Source organism: Calliphora vicina, chromosome 1 (genome assembly GCF_958450345.1).
Source record: "Calliphora vicina chromosome 1, idCalVici1.1, whole genome shotgun sequence".
NCBI classification, from domain to species: Eukaryota; Metazoa; Arthropoda; class Insecta; order Diptera; family Calliphoridae; genus Calliphora; species Calliphora vicina.
The window spans coordinates 44861586-44881608 of NC_088780.1; the positions used below are offsets into that span (position 1 = coordinate 44861586).

Below are 20023 nucleotides of genomic sequence, written 5' to 3' on the forward strand. Positions count from 1 at the left end.
CGATCAAAACAAGTAATAGTAGGATGGGGCAAGGTCTGAATTATAAAGTGGGTGAGGCAAAACTTCCCCATTACTTCATTCTAAATACTTTTAACAAGTATTGCAAAATGTGGCCGAGTGTTGTCATGATGGATTATTACCGTTTCATGTCTGGGCGCATATTCTGGTAATTTTTCGATCAATGCTCGCTTTAAACGAATTAGTTGCGTTCGGTACAGGTCAGATTTCAACATTTCATAACAGATAGGACCCTTTTGCTTCCACCAAATACAGATAATTGCCTTAGCGCCATGGATATTTGGCTTTGGTGTCGATTCGGCTGGTTAGCCGGGTTTCACATATGATCTCTTATGCTTTGGGTTAATGTAACGGATCCATTTGTCAATGCAAGTAATGATTTGGTGAAAAAATATTTTCTTTCATAGCGTTCAAGCATCATTTCGGACATGCAAAATCATCATTGAAGATCTCGCTGCTTCAATTTGTATGGTATCCAATTTCCCTGCTTTTGGATGAATAATGCTGCTCGCAAAGGTTTTGTAGCTTGAGTAACTGCCAATTATTCTGCACGCTTTTTTTGCATACCAAATTATAAGAACTAAAAAAACAGTGTATTTTTACTTATTCTAACGTTGTTTTAATAAAATCTCCCATAAAAAGTATACTTAGCACGTTCGAACACTAAGCTAACGATATATTTTAATTTATATACAATATTATTTAAGCTTGAATAGACAATAATTGATCGAATAATTAATTATTTTGAACTTATAAGTATTTATATTAGACATGGTCGATGGATAGAAATTAATATGTCATGTAATAACATTTTCAAAAGGGGGATCTAAAATTATATGAATCACATACATACATCTGAAATGTTAAAAAAATTTTCTATCTAACTTTAGAATTCACATTTTTTAAGCTTAGCATTTTATGGCATACAGTTTACTATAGTTTTTATTAATCTTAATCTTAATCCAAATACAAATTATTTTTTTAGCAACTACTTATTGTATTTAGAAAACAAATTTTAAGTCTCTTCACATTTTTCATATTTTTGGTGAAAAGTATTTATTTTCATAATATCATGCAAAATAAGCCCATTATTTTAAAATACACAACACTAGTTCCCTCTTGCTCTAAACTTTAAAAACAGTTAAAAAAATAAGTTAACGAATAGTTACGCATTTTAATTAGCCAACCAGATAATAACAAAGAAATAGTAACAAATACAAGCATCACTTAAGAAACACATACAGGGAGGGATTTTTTCCGTAACTAAATAAGATTAAAAATGACTGAATAAATAATACAAAGAAAAAACCAACAAGAAATGTTAATAACAAAAAAAATCAACAAAAAATAAAAGCGAATAAGAAAACTTAAAGATAAAAAATCTTGAAAATACACATAAAAAATCAACAACACAAACTAAAAGATACGACGACGTAACTGTCAGTTACACTAAATGAACTAATAAGAAAAAAATAAAATAGTATATAAAATGACACAAACACGAGAGCAGTGAAAAAATCCAACAGACTGAGAAGCAATAGGAAAAAATTTAAAGGGAACTCAATAAGAAAAACAAAACATACGTAGACTACATACAACACAGAGGAAAGAAAAACAACTGAGTACCAATATTATGAGTAGAATTTTTGTGTGCCTTTCGTTAACATTTCTAGCAGAAAGAACAACAAAAAAGAGCAAATGTATCTTATGGATGTGAGTACCAAAGCATACAGATACTTGGTAGTAGTTTGTACGTATCTGTTAAATGTTTGACTCAAAAGTGCAAACAAAACACATTTTAAGGTCTTGCCCCACCACCGCTCAACACCACTCACTCACTCTGTTGTACCACTACCACAACAGCCCAACGCACCACCACCACTACTAAACTCTAAACAGTGAGCAACAAGACCAAGAGTATTTTTACACTTACTGCGAAAGAGCAACAGAGACAAATGTATGGAGTGAAGAGCAGTAAAAATGGGGTGGTTTTAATATGAATCCATAAGATACTGCATGTATCTGTGGGATTTTTGAGTGGTGGAATGAGAGAGATTTGTGTGATGTGTCGTTAGGTCGAAATGGTCGAGTCGGGTCGGGTCGTGTACCTTTTGCCACGAATGTTTTGTCAGTCAGGCTCTAAGAGGCCTTACGAAAACAGCTGAGATTTACGCTATTCGCATGACGCGCATTTCTTAAAACTTAACAAAAAAATAAAACACAAAATTGAAAATTAAATTCTAAAGCAAAGATAAATTATTTTTAAATTAAACACATACAAAAAAAATTAAATATATGAAATTTTTCGAAAAAAATCTTTAAGTTGTATTACAAAAAAATATAAATAAAAGAAAATTAAGCAAAATATTGAAAAAATATAAGAAAAATTGAAATAAGTGTTACAAATTTTTAAATAAAAATAAAAGAAAATTTTCAATAAAGTGAAGAAATATTTATATTACACAAATAATAAAAAAATGATATTCAAAAATATCAGGAAAAAATTTTAAAGAAATTTAAAAAAAATAAAATCTGAAAAAAGGAAATTTAAATACAAATTCAACCAAAGTGAAAACCAAAATAATTGGATTTTTAAAACACAAAAAAATATAAATTTTTATTAAAACAAATATTAAGACCGTTGTCCCTTAGAGGCTACGGCTTTTTCAAATTACAAAAGTGCATTCTTCTTACAATTCGTGTACACCAACGGCCGCCAAAATGATAACACACAACTCTTTAAGTGTATACGGAGGCGGCGTTATGTGTGCTTCACCCTCAACAGCACCCGGTTTCTTCAATCACAGACCCCAAACGGGCGCTGAACTGTCACCCTTTGAACTGGGTATACCCAGATCAATGGCTCTCGGAGTACCACCACCCACCGCCTGGCATGATCCCAATTTGGGCCAGCATTTGCATGCCTCCGCCGGTCCAGGTTCTTTAGCCGGCACACAAAACACAAATGCCGGTTCGGTAGGCACCGGCGGCGGCACCACACCCTCCAGTGTAGCCAGCCATCAATCGGTGGGCATTAAACAAGATTTATCCGCCTTAAGCGCTTCCAATGTCAATCAAAATAACCTGCAACAAACCGCCAGCCATCATACAATCAAAGAGGATCTATCCGCCATGACAAATTCATCACATCATACGTCAGCGGGTCAGCATCAAAATACCCACGACATGAACTCCATGTTGAAGGGTTCACAATCGAATTGTATGGTGGGCAGTGGTAGTGGCAATAGTAACAATACCGGCGGCAATAGTAATAATAACGGTGGTGGTAGTACAACACCTAGTTCGCAGGCCAACAGTTCACATTCTCAGAGCAGTAATAGCGGTTCACAAATCGATTCTAAACAAAACATCGAATGTGTAGTGTGTGGTGATAAAAGTTCCGGCAAACATTATGGTCAATTTACATGTGAAGGTGAGTTTTGTTTTTTATTTATTATTTTCTACAAGTAAAAGAGTTAAAGGGAATTTGTTTTTAAAAACATATTGATTTTGTTATCTGTGGCATGACTGCCAATCAATAATGTCAAAAGTTGAAACTCCAAAAAATCATATTTCTTCATGCAATTATTATTACAAGTTTAGATGAGGTGAATAGTTTCTTTTTTGTTAACAACAACAAAAATCATTTAGTTAAAAATCAGAAAATAATCTTAACACGCGTTTTATGACAGCCTACTATAACTGATGAAGATCTTTTGATGTTTAGAAATACAACAAGAAAAAAAAACTAACAAAACCAAAAACAAGGTGTGCTAAAACATGAACATCATGCTGATGATGATGACCATACAAAATTAAATGATGGTAAAATTTAAACACCAAATCTTATAGAAATTCCCCACAAATACAAACAAAAATAAAAAAATAGACAAAATAGTAGAAATGAAAACTAAAGTGTGCCTTACAAACCAAAATGATTTTTTACAAAAATTTCAATTTATCTGACGATTTTTTTTCTAACACAATTAAAATTCAAGCATTAAATGGCCACAAGCTTACACTCAAAGTGAAAAAGCTAGTTTTATTCGCTAATAAATATATTTTTATAGTTCTGCTTATAAAACACTTACAATGTTATTTTTGTATAAAGGATTATTTCACCATTTACTTAATACAAAACCAGATTTCCAAGCTATTGGAATTTTCTTAAACACCAACAGATTTTTAGCGCCTCTTTATCTTGTTTAAGAATTGTGGTTTTATAAAAAATTCTCGCCATAAATCATTTAATCCAAATGATTTTGAGATTTTGTTTTGGTTTTTAACACATGAGAAAAATTGTGATTTTAAAACAAACAAATAAAAAAACTAAATCCAACAAGAACAAAAATTTAATAACGCCTACAAAAAAGTGCCTACGAAATTTTCACATACAAAAAACCATTCATTCTGCAACGATTTATGGGTTTGAAGATATTTTGTTGGAAAACAAATAAGAAATTTTTTAGGTTGTATTTTTTTGGAAGAATTTTTTGCTAACAGAAAACACCCTTCTTTAAGTTAATGAACCCTTAAGGCATGATATTGTGCTGCTTAAAGAAAGGGAACCTGTCGCAGTTAAGTGTGCACAAAAAAAGGTTTTTTTATTTAACAAATGTTACTGCCGTCGAAATAGTTGTATAAAAATCATTCAAAAGTATTTTCAAAACTGTTGCATTTTTATTAAAAAACAAAATTGCATTTTTCTGTCCCTTGCTTACAAAATCGTAGTTTTGCAACTGTAAAGGATATTTGTTATATATAAATATGATATCAAATTTTTGAAAGTACCTTAGTATTTTGTAAGTTATACAAATTTTTGAATTTTGTATTTTCCACCAAATATCGTACAATTTTAGAATAGTTTTCTTTATTACCGCATACGCCCAGGATTGACAAATGAGGGCAGAAAAAGGGCAACATTTTTTGCCAGAATTTAAAAATTTCAATTTCATTTATCATTTTCTCATCATTTTTCTACATTTCCATAAATTCTGGGGTGGTGTTTTTGGTTTTTACCATATTGCCATGGTATACGATTTTTGGGAATCCAGTATTTTAAATTTAGATTCTTTCGTTTCTACAATGTTGTAAAGGTATATAAATTCTGAAAGAATTCAGAAAAATAATAGAGAGTCGTAATTTTAACAAATTAGCTGCAAAAACGTTCAGCATAAAGCTACATAATATCTGGATGAGTCGTAATTTTGTAGTTACAGTATTGTAATGGTATAAAATATTTGTCAAGAGTCGTAAATTCAAATTTTTTAAATTTGCTACAAAAATGTCTGCTTTAAATATGCATGTATGTATGTAGCTTCTTATTTAAATTTCATATTTATATCAAAATATTGTCATGTATGCGTACAACACAATTAATCTTTCATGCATGTTTTGTTATATATATCTGCCGTTTATATTTTCTCTTGCTATTTTGTGTCTTTAACATTCGTTTCATTTGTTATAAAGGTACGTACGTACCTAGTAGTGGTGTATCATCATCAAAAGTAATAGAGATTACTTTATAGTAAAATCTGAAAAGGCAGCCGTAAAACGAACACGTACAAACAATGCCACAACAAACCAGAACCAAACAGCTTTAACCCAAAAGCTTAAGCATGCGAAAAATAAAGAATGTATAAAATAATTCTGAATGTGAAGAGAACCCCCCCTTTAATAGATCGCACAAGAAAAGAAGAACTCAGGACAGACAATGCGTTTTTTGTTGTTGTAGTTTTCTGGGTTTTATAATTCAAGGAGAGCTGGGCTAGATAGACAGACGGAAGGACAGACAAATAGTGAAGCAGACAGTTAGTTAGACATTACGATTACACTGAGTGTACGTATAAAACTTCTTATAAACGATCATCAACAATAAACATCAAGCTTAAACTGAAATGCCGCGTTTTTTGTTGTCTGTATGCCCCTTCCTTCGAACGAGTAGTAGTTGTTGTGGTGTCTAAAGATGCACGTGAATTTTTTCATAGATACGTTTTTTTTTTGTTGTTGTTTGGATTTTTTGTTGCTTGGTGTACATAAAGATTTTCATATCTTTTTGGTGTATTATTTGGGTAGCTTATGGTTTTAGGTTTTGTTTACTATTTTTTTGTTTTCTATACAATGCGTTAGAAGTTTTTGGGTGGAATGAATTCTGTGGCTACATAATCTGTAGCTGGACTTAGGAATTTTATACGTTTACTTGACATTATGTTTGGCAGTGTTATGTGTTGGAGTAGACGTACATACATTCATACATACTTTTTAAATTGATTGCTATCGTGCTTAGCTCATCATCATCATCATGGACATGCTTACCACCACAACTAAACAGTTTAATTTGGAAGTTTTATAAACTAAAAGTTGCAACAAAGTGTGTTTGTTTGCTTTAGGCTATAAATATAACACAAACAAAATTTAAGAAATTTTATTATTTATGAAAAAAAAAAATTATTTATTATTAAAATTATTACATTATTAATGACATAACTGTCAAGCCAGTAATCAGCAGTTAATTAAAACCTTAAGCCACCCACATCATTAATACTATAGCCTCAAAAATTTTTGTTAATTGTTTCTTTTTTTAATATTTTCTTAAATTTCATATAATTGAAATATCTATTAGTTAAATTACCCTTTTTCTTAATAATTAACCAAAGAAAAAATAATAATAAAACTAAAGAATGACCGTATTAAGTCATGTTCTTTAGTTTGAAAACTTATTTATTGTTGTTGGTTGTGTTGCTTATTTCTTTTGCTCTTTTTCTTTTAATTTATGATTAAATTAAAAAATTTTAAATAAACATACATACATACATATATGTAGTATGTATTAATATGAATGACAATAACATGGTACATTTTTTTTATTATATTATTTTATGTTTAGTTTTTGTTTTATTATTAAACGTGGGAATATTTTGTTTGTTTTTTAAACTTACATTTTTTTAAACAACTTGCTTTAGCTTTCTTTTCAAACCCTGCTGCAGCAACAACAGCAACTTAAAATGTAAATGTTTTTTTTTATAAAGCTAATTAATTAAAGTATAACATCTACAAAAAAATAAAAAAAAGCACAGTAACTGCAAAAATATGTAATGTTAAATTATTATATTTTATGACCATATCTTTGTTTCCTTCATTTACTTATTCATACTTAAACAAATTCTATTAAAATGCATAGAATTTTTATATATATATGGTTCATACAATATTGCAATCTGAAATGCATGCATATTTCCTGATATGAAACCATTGTATTTGTTGTCATACCTTTATATACCTACATATATAACAGATTAAGCCACACATTATATATACAGCATGTCAGTCAAGCTAGTGATGGAGCTGCTGTTTAAAAACAAGACCAACCTAGAAATTAATTGTTTTAACTGCATTAAGTTGACAATTTTTCCTAAAGGCATGTTGTTGATGATTATTCAGGCAAAACTAAAAACATGCTTTTAAACTTTCGCACACATTTCTTTCCACATTTTTTTTTGTGTATATTATAAATTGAATATGATTTTAATTAAAATTTTAAATGAATTTTTAATAAATTTTAGTTTCTTTTTCTTGTACTTAGCGATTTGACAACAAATAGTTTGGTCTAGATAACGGTTAAACTTAATTACTTGAAATTAAATAAGTTATATATCATTCAAATTAGAATGCTTATTATGTCACAGGAAAGGCCTTTGAAATAGCTTTCATTTAATATACATATTGCCTATGTACATCAGTTAGTATGTAAGTTATATCGAAAAGTATAAAAATCATGATAGTCTCGGTTTTTTGCTTATATATCAGCCATTTATTAACCAATTTTGTTGATTTTCAATAGCAATATTACTATAAATATATCCCATATACTGATATTAAAAGTGGTTCTTTATTCTATCTGAGGGCTTTGGAAAACTGATTTACACTAATACTTTTTTCGAAAATGCCAGCAGAAAAATACATGATAACACAAATACACATTTTAGTACTTTTTGTAACAACTTAATGCAATTGTCTGTTTTTTTGCATATCGGTATGAAGTCAAAAACATTTTGGACCAAAAGTATTTTGGTACATTTTAAAATTTTTTACCAAAAATGGAAATGGCTTAAACTTTCCAAATATACACATTATTAGTATTTGATTATTTTTTCATATAAATATGAAATTAAAATATTTTCAACCAAAAGTACTTTAGTACTTTTTTTAAGTAACTTATATACAAACATTTAAAAGTATTTAATTTTTCAATTTTAGTACTTTTTCTTATATTTACTAGTCCTAAGCAATTAATAGTTTTTTATTCAGTTTATGAGCATTTTTTTAGCTGCTTAACTTCTCCAAAACAAATTCCAATTAATTAAAAAATATATTTTTTCTTTGCTTGACTGTTTGTTTAGTTATTTTTCCTAACAAACTCCCCTTTAATTACTATTTTTTTTTCAAAGCAACAAGACAAATATATTTTTTTTCTACTTAACAACAAGCTCTACAATATCATTTCCAAAAACCTTGTAATTCATTTGAACAAAGCTTGTAAAACAAATAGTAGTACTTGACAGTAGAATTTTGTTACCCAAAAAAAAACCCTTTATAAATTGATTTTCATTTAAAATTTAAGCTTTAAGAAAACCAAACCACAAACAAAACGAAATATCGACGTGAAAAACTACAAGGCAGCACGAATAATTTTTGGATTTTTTTGAAAAAAGTAACATGATCGTGATCAAAGTTAAAAAATAAAAGAAAACAAAACAATTTTAAGGGGATTTTTAGTTGCATTTTAGAGTAGAAGAGGGGAAAGGGTGGTAAAATGTTAAGAGAAAACAATAACAAATTGTAGGGTAAAGTTTGAGCTGCTTAATTTTTTTTGGAGACCAAAATATAACGGTTTAATTAATTATATTAGAGATGCAGCATTGGTTTTACTAATTTTCCTGGAAACTGTGCAACAGTTGATCTGAAAGAGTACAAATTATAAAAAATAATAATTTCCATGTGTAAATTTAATTAAAATAAATTTTTGCTATTTTTTCTAACTCGACTGTTAATTCAGAAATTAACCTATATATTTATTTAAAATCAGCTAAATATTTTCCTAACCAGCCACATAAAAAAGTTTTTGTCATTTGGTGGCCATCAGTTGGTATACATATATTCTCCCCTTGTGGCTTTTTTCTGTTGCTGCTTTATTATTTAGCATTGTTCCCCACATATTTTTATTTTGTCTAAACTGTCAAAATCTTAATCATAGCCTGGTTATAATGGTAACATATTTTTTTTCTGTTGCAATTGTTGTTTCTGTTTTTTCTACCGCTGTTTTCCTCTGGTTTAGTGTTTTGTAAAAAGAAAATCTAAACCATAAATTAAGTTAAACACTTATTTCTCTATGGTCGTTTTTTGCTTAGCTACATTATTTAAGAGAAGAATTAACAAAAGTTCATGCTCGTTCAAGTTTCTAAAGCAAACGTATGTATCATAATAACAATATGTGAAGCTAACCATAATTCTTGTTGCACTTGCAACATACTTTATATACAAGAAGATGCAGTTGTTTTGCGCAAAAGCGGCAGAGAAGAAGACTTAGAAACTAGAAATTAATCTAAGCTGGCTGTATGGTGTTGTTTAATTTTTTTTAGTTTTAATATTTTTTTTCTAAAGCTTTATGGAGTTTGCGTTTGTTTTGTAATTAAAACCAACAAACAAGCAAAATTAATTTTGCTAGTTTTTCTTAACGAAATTAATGTCTTTAAATGTTTTTTTCTCCTCTTTTTTTTTTGGTTACAAAAAACACTTTTAAGTTCATTTTATTTTTAAAACTAGGTTAACTTCCTAAATTTTTATAAATTGAGTTTTTCCTTGGCAATTTAATAATCAAAGTTTAATTGTCTCTTAATTGTGCTTTGCTGTTTTTTTGTTGTTTATTTTTTCCTTTATTTGTGTTGATTTTGTTGTAGTTGCTTTTTTTTTAAAGTAATTTCACGCTTTTAATTGCTTGACGATGCGCAACAAGTGCGCGTGCGCAAAACGTGTGTTTTTTTTCTCATTTCGTTTCGTCTTGGCATTTTGATATGGAGTTCATGTTTGTTGCACTTTATTTAATAGTTCTATGTTATTTAGGTAATTTTCTATTAGTCTAGATAGTCTACTTACTTACATACTCACAGCCGCATTTGAGGAAGTTCAATTAATTGCAGTTAATGTTCAGTTAACTTAAAAACTGCTTATATTATAGCTCTATTTAAAGCTGCTACTTTTGTTAGTGTTGCTAAGAGTGTGGCGTTAAGGTCTCTACTTTATTATTTTAACTGTAATTTTTTATTAGTCTTTGTATAAATCTAGCATATAGCAAAATTTTTAAACAAAAATGAATATTTAACACGCAAATCATTATAAATTGTCTAGGGGTATTATAAATTAAAAGATAATACTAGATTTTTTTGTTTTGTTATAATAAAACGTTTAAAACTCAGCAAGGGATTAGCTAGAGATCTAGATTATATCTGGTGAATATGTGTTTAATTAATTATTAAAAGAATCTTAATTTAAGTTTTATGTTAATGAAACAGGGACTTAATGAATGATGGCAGGTTTTAGTGCACCAGATAAAAGTTGCAGTTTGTAGTTTAGTTTTGATTAGAGCCCTTTAAATAACGTTGCCAAGTAGTGATTCTAATGCTGGTACTAATTGGTTTTTAATACTACTAATATGTAACTTAAAATGTTAGTTATGTTTGTGCGAATAGGAGCATAATGCTGACAGCAGCATAATACCAATATTTATAAACCTTTTAGTATAACTTCAGCACTATAGCTATTATAGCTTTTATAGTAATGCTATAACTTATAGCAAATTAATATATCCATTCATACCTTTATTATATGAGGCTAATAGTTCCGATATTTATACATTTACTTGCTATCTTCAATGTATAACAACATAATGCTGATAATAGCATAATGCTAATATTTAAAATGCTGTTAGTACAGCACTATCGCTATTATAGCTTTTAATACTATATTTACTCTTCTTAGACTTCTGCTAATAATTCAAATATATTTACTTTCTTGGTCTTATGAATAGCATTATAATGCTAATAGCAGCATAATTATACTATTTATAATGCTGTTAATATAATTACACCACTATCACTATTAAAGATTTAGCTTTTGATATACTAATACTAAATATTTCCTGAAATATTTGATATTTTTGTTTCTACTAAATATGTTTTCTAATTATTTTATTAGCTTTAAACAAATCTTGTGCTATATTTAGCTAATATTATTGCTGTTGTTATAACTAATAAATATTTTAATTAGTTTATTTTGCATTACAAAAATCTTATGCTAAATGAAGCTATTTCGGATGATACTTTGCGGCTATTACTAAAACAATTGCACATTTAACTATACAATTTTTAAGATTTTTCAACAAATAATATATATCTTTTATCTATATAATTATCCTAGCTTTTCTTTAATTAGCAAATTTTTGACAAAAATCCAAAACCATCCATCTATTACTCGCCTTTAAAGCAAAATTTCGTTCTTTAATCTGCACAAAAATTTGAAAATTTCCCATCATACATTAACTAAAGATCGTAAAACAATAACTAAAGCTCATAAAATTCCTTTTAAGCTGTAAAAATATCATCAAAACTCGATTCTTATAGTAATGTTGGTTGGCTTGGTGGGGTTTTTATGCTAGAATTTGAAGTGAATATTTTTTCTTCAGCTAAACAATACTATTTTTTTGTGTGGTTTTTTTTTTGGGATTCTAAACACTAGTTTTTTATCATATCAGCAGCATGCACAGCATGTCGGTAAATCGCATAGTTTTTAGATATGATTTTGCAGAAACCATTGATGATGATAATGATGACCATGATGATGATGACGACAATGACTAGGAGTATCATGGTGATGATGACGATTTTTACAGATCCCATATAGCACACATTATATGATCATCAAAATAACAGCAACAACAACAACAATAACAACAACATGAAACCACGTTATACTACATAGTCACGATTTCTGGTTTACAATATACTATATATATTTTTTTGAGATTTTTTTGTTTGGTTTCCTTAAAAACCTTTATAGTCTGTATTCCAGCATGAATGTAGAATATAACACAAACATATGTTAGTATGAAGACCATATGCTGGCTGCTAGATAGTTTAGTTTTCTTCTTTTTTTTTTGTAAAACTTTTAGTTAAAAACTTAAATCGAGATAATCTTCTTAGCAAAAGGCTTTAAAGTCTAGGCAAGAATTTAGGAAAAACTATTGATGAAGATAGTGTAGATTTCTTTATTCTAAAGATACTTATGCTTGCTTTGGTTTAAGCCTGTTGAATCAGCATCTGTTGATCTTGGTTTAAGCTTAAGAAAACTTTTTTTTTTTGGAAAATATAAAAAACATCAATTGTTTCATGATGATGATGATTATAAGCATCATAATGATTTCTTTAAAGTTAGCTGTTGTTGTTATTTCTGTACATTTTACATTAAAGATATCGTGTTATATCAATAACCGAAAAAGGGTGGATCTCCGCAAATAAAAATGTTTTATATACTCCCTACACTCAAAAACATCTACACACTGGTAACAAAATCAGTTCTTTTTAAAATTTACCATGAATTTTGCACGTTTTTTTTATTTGTAAGATTAAAGAAAACTAAAGAAAAATCCTGTTTCTTGTTTTTATTTTATAATATGGAATTTACAACTATGTATGCCATCTCTGTTAAAGCTTTTTGGCCATAACACCCGCACAGACTTATAGATATATTCATATACATATATTTAAACATATGTATCTACAGATAAATGTATGTTTGTTTGGTTGCCAATGCAACAAATCTATATGTATTGCAATTGTAACTGAAAGGTGGCTTTTTGCGCATGCTTACCATAATTCAGTCAAAACAACAACAAACACATACAAATTTAGTTTAACGTTATTGTTTAACAATTGTGGTTTTTTTCTGTTTTTATGAATTTCATTGTTGGAGGCTCTCCTCAGTCAGATACTTTTTGTGGCCAGCTTCAGTTTTGTTAAAAAAAGGTACATATGGTCAAAAACTGGTTAAGGTGGTGTTGGGTATTTGTTTGGTGTTTTTATTATGTCTGGCTGGTCTTGGCAACATTTTTTTTATATTTTTTTTTGTTTGCAGTTGGTTTTTGGTTTAGATTTTAGTTTGGTCTTTGGTGGGAAAATTTTTATTACTCCTTTTTGTTTTAGTTTGTATAGACAATTTGTTTGGTATTGTTTGTTTAAGTTATCAATGCTTTCATTAAAATGGTTTTAGAAAAAAAATAATGAAAATGATTAAGAAATTTTAATAAAATTATGTATAAAAAAAGAAATTCATTTAGTTATTTGACATTTTTTAGAGAAATAAAAATTAACTAAACAAATTTTAGAAAATTACTTAAGCTTTCAAATTGTAACATCAAGTTTGTCCTTTAAAATTTCCTGAAAATTATGTTTACTTTAGCTTATCCTCAACATGCCATGCCACATTTTCCAAACTTTGTTACTTTGTTGTTGAACTAGCAACAGCAACAAAAAAGTTGAAGTTTTGAGTTGCATGATACACATGTTTAGATACGTGGCGACATAAAATTAAACACACTTAAACATTTTTGCCAGCAATTTTTTTTTGCTGCTTGTTGTTACAACTGAAAATTCGTGTTGTTGTTTGGCAGCAGCAACAACCCAAAAACCCTTTTTAACAGTATTAAGCGCCTAGTTTTCAATATCAACAAATTTCAAAATCTCTCCCAAAAACTAAAGTAAAGTACTCTAGCATACAGCAAGAAAAAAATCTCTGTACATTAATTGAAACCCATTAAAGGTAATTTTATGGGAGGCGTTAAGCCATGAAACGTGTAACATGGCCATTGACATGATGGCAAAAAAAAAAATAACAAAACCAGGAAGGCAGCCAGCCTGCTTTAACATGAACAGCAGTCAAGATAGTAAAACACTCAAAGTTAAAAAGCAAGTCATCGTAGTTGCTGCCACTTTTGCTATGCATTTTGCTACATTAAAGCCCCCCAAAAAAAGGGATAAAAAGAGTAGACAAAGATTTTGGTTTAGTGTATATGGCTGTTTTTTTTATTTTTGGTTTTGTTTTTAACAAAAGTGATCTACCAGTTTATAGTTCACATGGCATGCATTAAACTATATAAGTAGGAAACTTACTACAAGCTTTACGAGAAAAAAAAAATAACAACAAAAATAGGGTCAAAATCCATGTTAAGATGTATTTAGTTTTTGTATGCCTGCATGTTGAAGGCTTGCTGTTGTAGTTGTTGCTGTTGAAGCTGCTAACAAGCTTGCTTACATAGTATGGAATTTGTTTCAAATGATGTTTAGTTGCACTCTGCTTAAGCTTAATATTTTTTATAGTATATACATAAATAAGACTACTTCAGAATACCCTACATCATTTCACGTACGTATTTGAAAAAAATCATCACATAATAAAAAATAAAATTAGAACTTAGGAGTTATTTTTGAACAACTGAAAATATTTTCCTTATATTAAATAAATAATTACAAAAGGTTGTAAAAGTAAAATGAACAATCAGCTGATAAATTATAAAGAAACATGTTTAGCAACATGTTGCCAAGTATTAAATGTATTCAATTAAAATTACAAAAGCTGTTAATTAATACCAAAGTTATGAAGTAAAATGTATTATCACCTGATAAATTACAAACAAACATGTTTAACAACATGTTGCCGAGGATTAAATGTATCTAAGGGATATCCCTTAATAAACTTGATAAATTATTAACAAACATTTTTAGCAACTTGTTGCTAAGCATTAGATATATTTAAGGGATATTTTCTTTATATTAAAGTTTCTTAGGGAGTCTAAAAACTTAAAAATATGTATTTTTATAAAACTTCTTAATAATGAATAAAATTTCTTTCTACTTTACAGGTTGCAAATCATTTTTCAAACGCTCTGTACGACGTAATTTAACCTACTCATGTCGGGGGAGCAGAAATTGTCCCATAGATCAGCATCATCGTAATCAATGCCAATATTGCCGCCTCAGAAAGTGCCTCAAAATGGGTATGAGACGTGAAGGTAAGTGTTGTTTTTTTTTTTTTTAATTTATTTGTATAAAAGTTTATATCTATTTATTTTTATTATACATTCATCTATACATACATTTAATTTCATAAATATACATTGTATGTGTGTTTAGCTTAGGGTCAATTAAAAGTCAAATTGTAAAGGCTGGTCTGTTTCTGTATCTGTTTTTTTTCTTTCTCAATTTATTTTAATTGATTTGAAAATTTTTCACTTTTCTTTAGCAAAACTTTTGCTTGTCTAATTTTGCAAATTAAATTGCTAACAAACGTAGAGAATTTTAAAAATAAAACGGAAGTAGCACGAGTTTTATTTGCCTTATAGCCAAAATGTCAAATGCTTGGCATAGATTTGTATTTGGTTTTGTCTAATAGGTCTTGTGATGTGAAAGAAAAAAAAACATATTTATTTTGTTAACTAAGTGTTAATGAGCATAGTTTTGTATACTTTTGTACTGTATGGTTGCTGATATACAATTATTTATTAGACATACAACACATTTTGTAGTGAGAAGATTTTGCAAAGTGATTTATTTTTTTTTACATGCCCTGTTAAATAAGCCGATTATGTTAAACATGTTCTAAAAAAAGAGAACAAAAACAACAAACTAATAAAGCTTAAATAAGGGTTGAAAGCAAAACTTAAACTTAACAAAGTGTTTGAGGTTAAATTATTAGCAATTAAAAGCGAGGTTGCCAAATTTCAAAATGGTTTGGAACTTGGCTAAATAAATAACATTGGAACCACTACTCATAACTTCAATTATCGTTTTCCATTTCAACCATATATTTAAATTCAATTTTTATGTTTAAACACACACAGTCTAACTCACACATAACATGACAAACTCAAAAAAATATTGAAAACTTAACAAATGATTTCCACATTTAGAGACTTAATATCATTAATAATTATTAAAGTTATTAAAAAAAAATTCTGTCTGTCTTTCTGTGACCAATTATACACTACAGTATATTGTCATACGCATTTACTAGTACAATTTGTTTATTTGTATAGCTATAAAATGAAAAAAAACACTTATTACAAAACTGGCATCAATTAAACATGAAATAGTGTTAGTTTAAAAGCCACCTTATACTGACCTCTAGAACTAAATGCAAAATTGACAAACTTGTTAAGCAAATTAAAAAAAAAAAACACTGCACACATAATTTACTAGTTAATGTTAAAGGAAAGATATAAAATCGACAACAAAAAAACTAAACAATTGAATTATAGTGCAATTAATCAGTCAACACATGGGCTGAAATTAGAAAATAGATTAATTTAATTTCAACTTTATATTTAAAAATAATTTTGTTTATAAGCAAAGTTTTATACCCCTTAATGCATTGCGATATTTCAAGTTAGCCAAGACATGTACCAACATCATTAATTCAAAAGGATTCTTCAGAACATTCCACAGTCAAAGAAATTTTGAAATTTCTTATAATTCCTTGATTTAGACTTTGGTTTTAGTTGTTTTTAAATATTTTTCAAATTCAAGTTTTAAACCTATTTTTAAATGTTGCCACATTTCTTAATATTTAACATTTTGTCAATTATTTTATGATTATTCTTTTTTTTTTTTGCACAATACAAAATTGAATAATTATTAACCATAAAATAAAAAAACAACAAATAAACTAAAGTTGTGTTGTGTTTCATTTTTGTCTAAGTGTTTTTAAATTTATTTTCAAGTTTTGTTATTTATACGTACTAACTGCTTTTTTTGTGTGTGATTGCAACTTGTTGACTTTGACAGCTAGCTATCAACAATCATTAATTCAAAACAAAAGTAGCAGCAAAATGTATTTAATCACAATAACAATTAACTAAGCCATTGATTTAACAACAATTTACTACTGACGATCAAACGATCGAATACACAAACACACGGAACACAATTTATACCGACAAACTACCAACTAATGACAATTGTTAGTTATACAAATACCAACCAGTATGTCAAACTTGGTTAATTTAAGAGAAATATTTGCACTACAATTGACAGGTTTTTACACATTGCAATTGGTAATTGTTTATGAAATAAATAAATAAACAATTATTTAGCCTGCTAGTAACTGCCTAGATTTAAAAATCACTACAACGTCATTATAATAACGCCAAACTTTAGTCCCCCGACTCTTGTTGTCACAATGTTGCTATACCATAAACCTTTTGTTTTTCCTGTGTTGTGGTGGCATATAGTTATTGGAAACGATGTATTATCAATGTGGGATCATATTTTTCATCTTAGAAATGCTTTACATAATTTTTAAAAGAGTCACAATTGTGTAGTTACAGTATTGTAGTGGTGTAGAATTTTCGCAAGAGTAGTAATTTCAGCTTGGGTTTAAATTATTTAAACAAATTATTTTTTTTATTTAAAGCACTTGTTTTCAAAATCCTAAAAATAACTGGTTTCATATTTGAAATTTATATAACCCTTCTAATGACCAGTAAAAAGTTCAACACCTTTGGCAATATACAGAAAATCTGGTTTATTTTCTTGTACAAAATTGTCTGTTTTTGCCTTTTAAAAACGTGAGAAAATTTTCTAACCTTTTTTTCAAAACTAACATATTTCTTATAAAAAAACCATACATATGTATTTCTTTATGTCAAGTTCATGACATTTTGTGTAATTTTCTTAGAGAATGGTCAAGTTTTTTTGTGTTCATTCTTTAGATTTTACGCTGAACCCTACATGTCTTGTCATTAACAAAACAGATCACCACCACCTTGTACGAGGTCATTACAATTTGAATTAAAAGCAAAATAATATAAAAAAACAAATAATTGTTGACAATTCTTTTAGGTTTTTTTTTCATAACAAAGCAAAAGAAACTAGTTAAACTAGTTGTATATAAAATTAGATTATATTTTCAAACAATTAAGCTAAAAAAAAGTACAGAAAAGAACCCTTAAATTTTCAAGATATATTTTCGTTAACAAAAATAGAGGATTTTTTCAAGACTTTTGTTTCCTTTTTCTTTTAAATATTTAAATCAATTTAGAACATCTGTGCATTGAAGAAAACATAAAAATAAAGATTGACAAGTTAGGTGATGATTTTTGAAAATCTAATCAAAGCACTTTAATTAAAAGTGAATTTCGTTGATCAAGGTTTTTGTCTAGAATAATTGTTGCCAAATTTCAACAAAAATTTATATATAAATTGGTTTATTTAAAATATTTAAACAATTTCTATTGGAAAAATAGATTATAGCATTTTTCTTAATAAATCTGTTTGAAATATTTGCTAATATTTTTTATACTTTTTATTAAACTTGTTTAAATTTTTTCCTGCTCAATAAACACACCTACAACATTCGTATGCATATTTTTTTTATAAAAAAAAGTATAAAAACTATATGCATATATAAATGTTTATCATTTAAAGAAATCTGTGGCTAAAAAATCCTTCACAATCCATACAAATTCAAGCAAAAAGTATATTGCCTTAAGGCTTACAACTCATAAATGTATTAACAATTCTAAAAAATATGTATATATATATATATATATATAAAACAAATAAAACCAGCAATTGTTTAGCAATATTTCTGTGAAAAGTTTGCTTTACAAAAAATATAAAATGCAAGTGCCTGACGTATCAAAACAAAAACATATATTTTTTTCACCACACCTGGATTTTGTTTTGTAACGTCTTTTTCCAAAAGACCAAACATAACAAACTATCTTTCAAATATATGTATAAATGAAAACTTTTGAAGAGTTATCAAATCAAAGACAAACCAAACAAAAAAGAAGAATTATTAAAAAAGCAATGCAATAGTTAGATTGTCCTAGAGGTTCTTTAAGCAGGAAAAAAAGTAAAAATTGACCCTCATTATTTATGGCAATTAAAATAAATAAGGCTTTGTATTTTTCTTAAGAATCCTAGGGATGAAAACAACAGCAAAGCTTGTTTGTCTAGTTTTACTACGACCCTGCTCCCGAATGACCAAACAGCAAAAGCGAACGGTCAAGCAGTAACAAAATTGTCAAAGGGTCACTCAAGTTAGCTCAGGTACTTTTACCTGGAACCGGTTTTCTTAAGGATCTTAATGTCCAGTTTTAAGACTGACCAACACACCAGCCTGGGAAAGTAGATTTTCTTTGATACTTTTGTGTTTCCTTGAAAGGAGGTGTTGTATCTTTTGGGTATTAAGAACGTTTTTTTTTTCTCGTTGATATTTTTTTCTGTTTTGTGTTTATTTTTCTTTATCCGTTGATAAGATGCTGTTTGTGGTCATTTTTGTAATGTTTTGATTTTTAACGTATTGTGGTGGGTTAGACAATGGAATGTGTTATGAAATCTTTTAATGAATTTCAAAAAAATATATAAATCTCTAACCACCACTAAATGCCTAACGTTATATTTTTAACCCTTGATTTAACATCCTTGTTATTTAATAAAATCCTCAAGTAAATGTTAAAATTGATTTTGAAGATTTTGCTAAAAATAACACGTGCTTATATTAAATATTTAAAATCACGTATTTGTTACAACATAAATCAAAAGTTTAGCACTTGATTTAAGGAAATTGTTTAAAAACTCTTAAACACGTGCGGTTTTAAAAAGAGCAAAAACGAAGCAAATACATTTTTGTAATAAAATTTATACTTATAACAGTTTTTTTTGTATAAAAATTATCTAAAAATTCTATTAACTATTGAGTTTGAAATTAAAATTTATGTTTTGTTTAGTTTGCTATGTTCAGCACTGAAATTTTCCAATTTCCATTTTATTTATAATAAATTTGAATTACATAATAGTCAAATCTAAAAATTCTATTAATTTTTTGCAATAACAATCATTTTAAAACCAGTATTAACATTTACGCTAGGTTGCCAAATTTAAAAAAAATTCTA

The 20023-nt window shown here is 28.0% G+C and overlaps 1 protein-coding gene across 2 annotated transcripts in view; it reads left to right on the forward strand.

The window, feature by feature from the left end:
* Nucleotides 1-1918: 1918 nt before the first annotated feature.
* svp (COUP transcription factor 2) overlaps nt 1919-20023 on the forward strand; it is a 41878-nt gene continuing 23773 nt past the window's right edge. Inside the window, exons 1-2 of one of the 2 annotated variants that reach the window (XM_065510485.1) lie at nt 1919-3451; nt 14987-15136. In XM_065510485.1, the coding sequence (XP_065366557.1) occupies nt 2740-3451; nt 14987-15136 (862 nt within the window). In that variant the 5' untranslated portion in view covers nt 1919-2739. The remainder of the gene's footprint in view (nt 3452-14986; nt 15137-20023) is intronic. The other variant, XM_065510484.1, reaches the window with a different exon arrangement.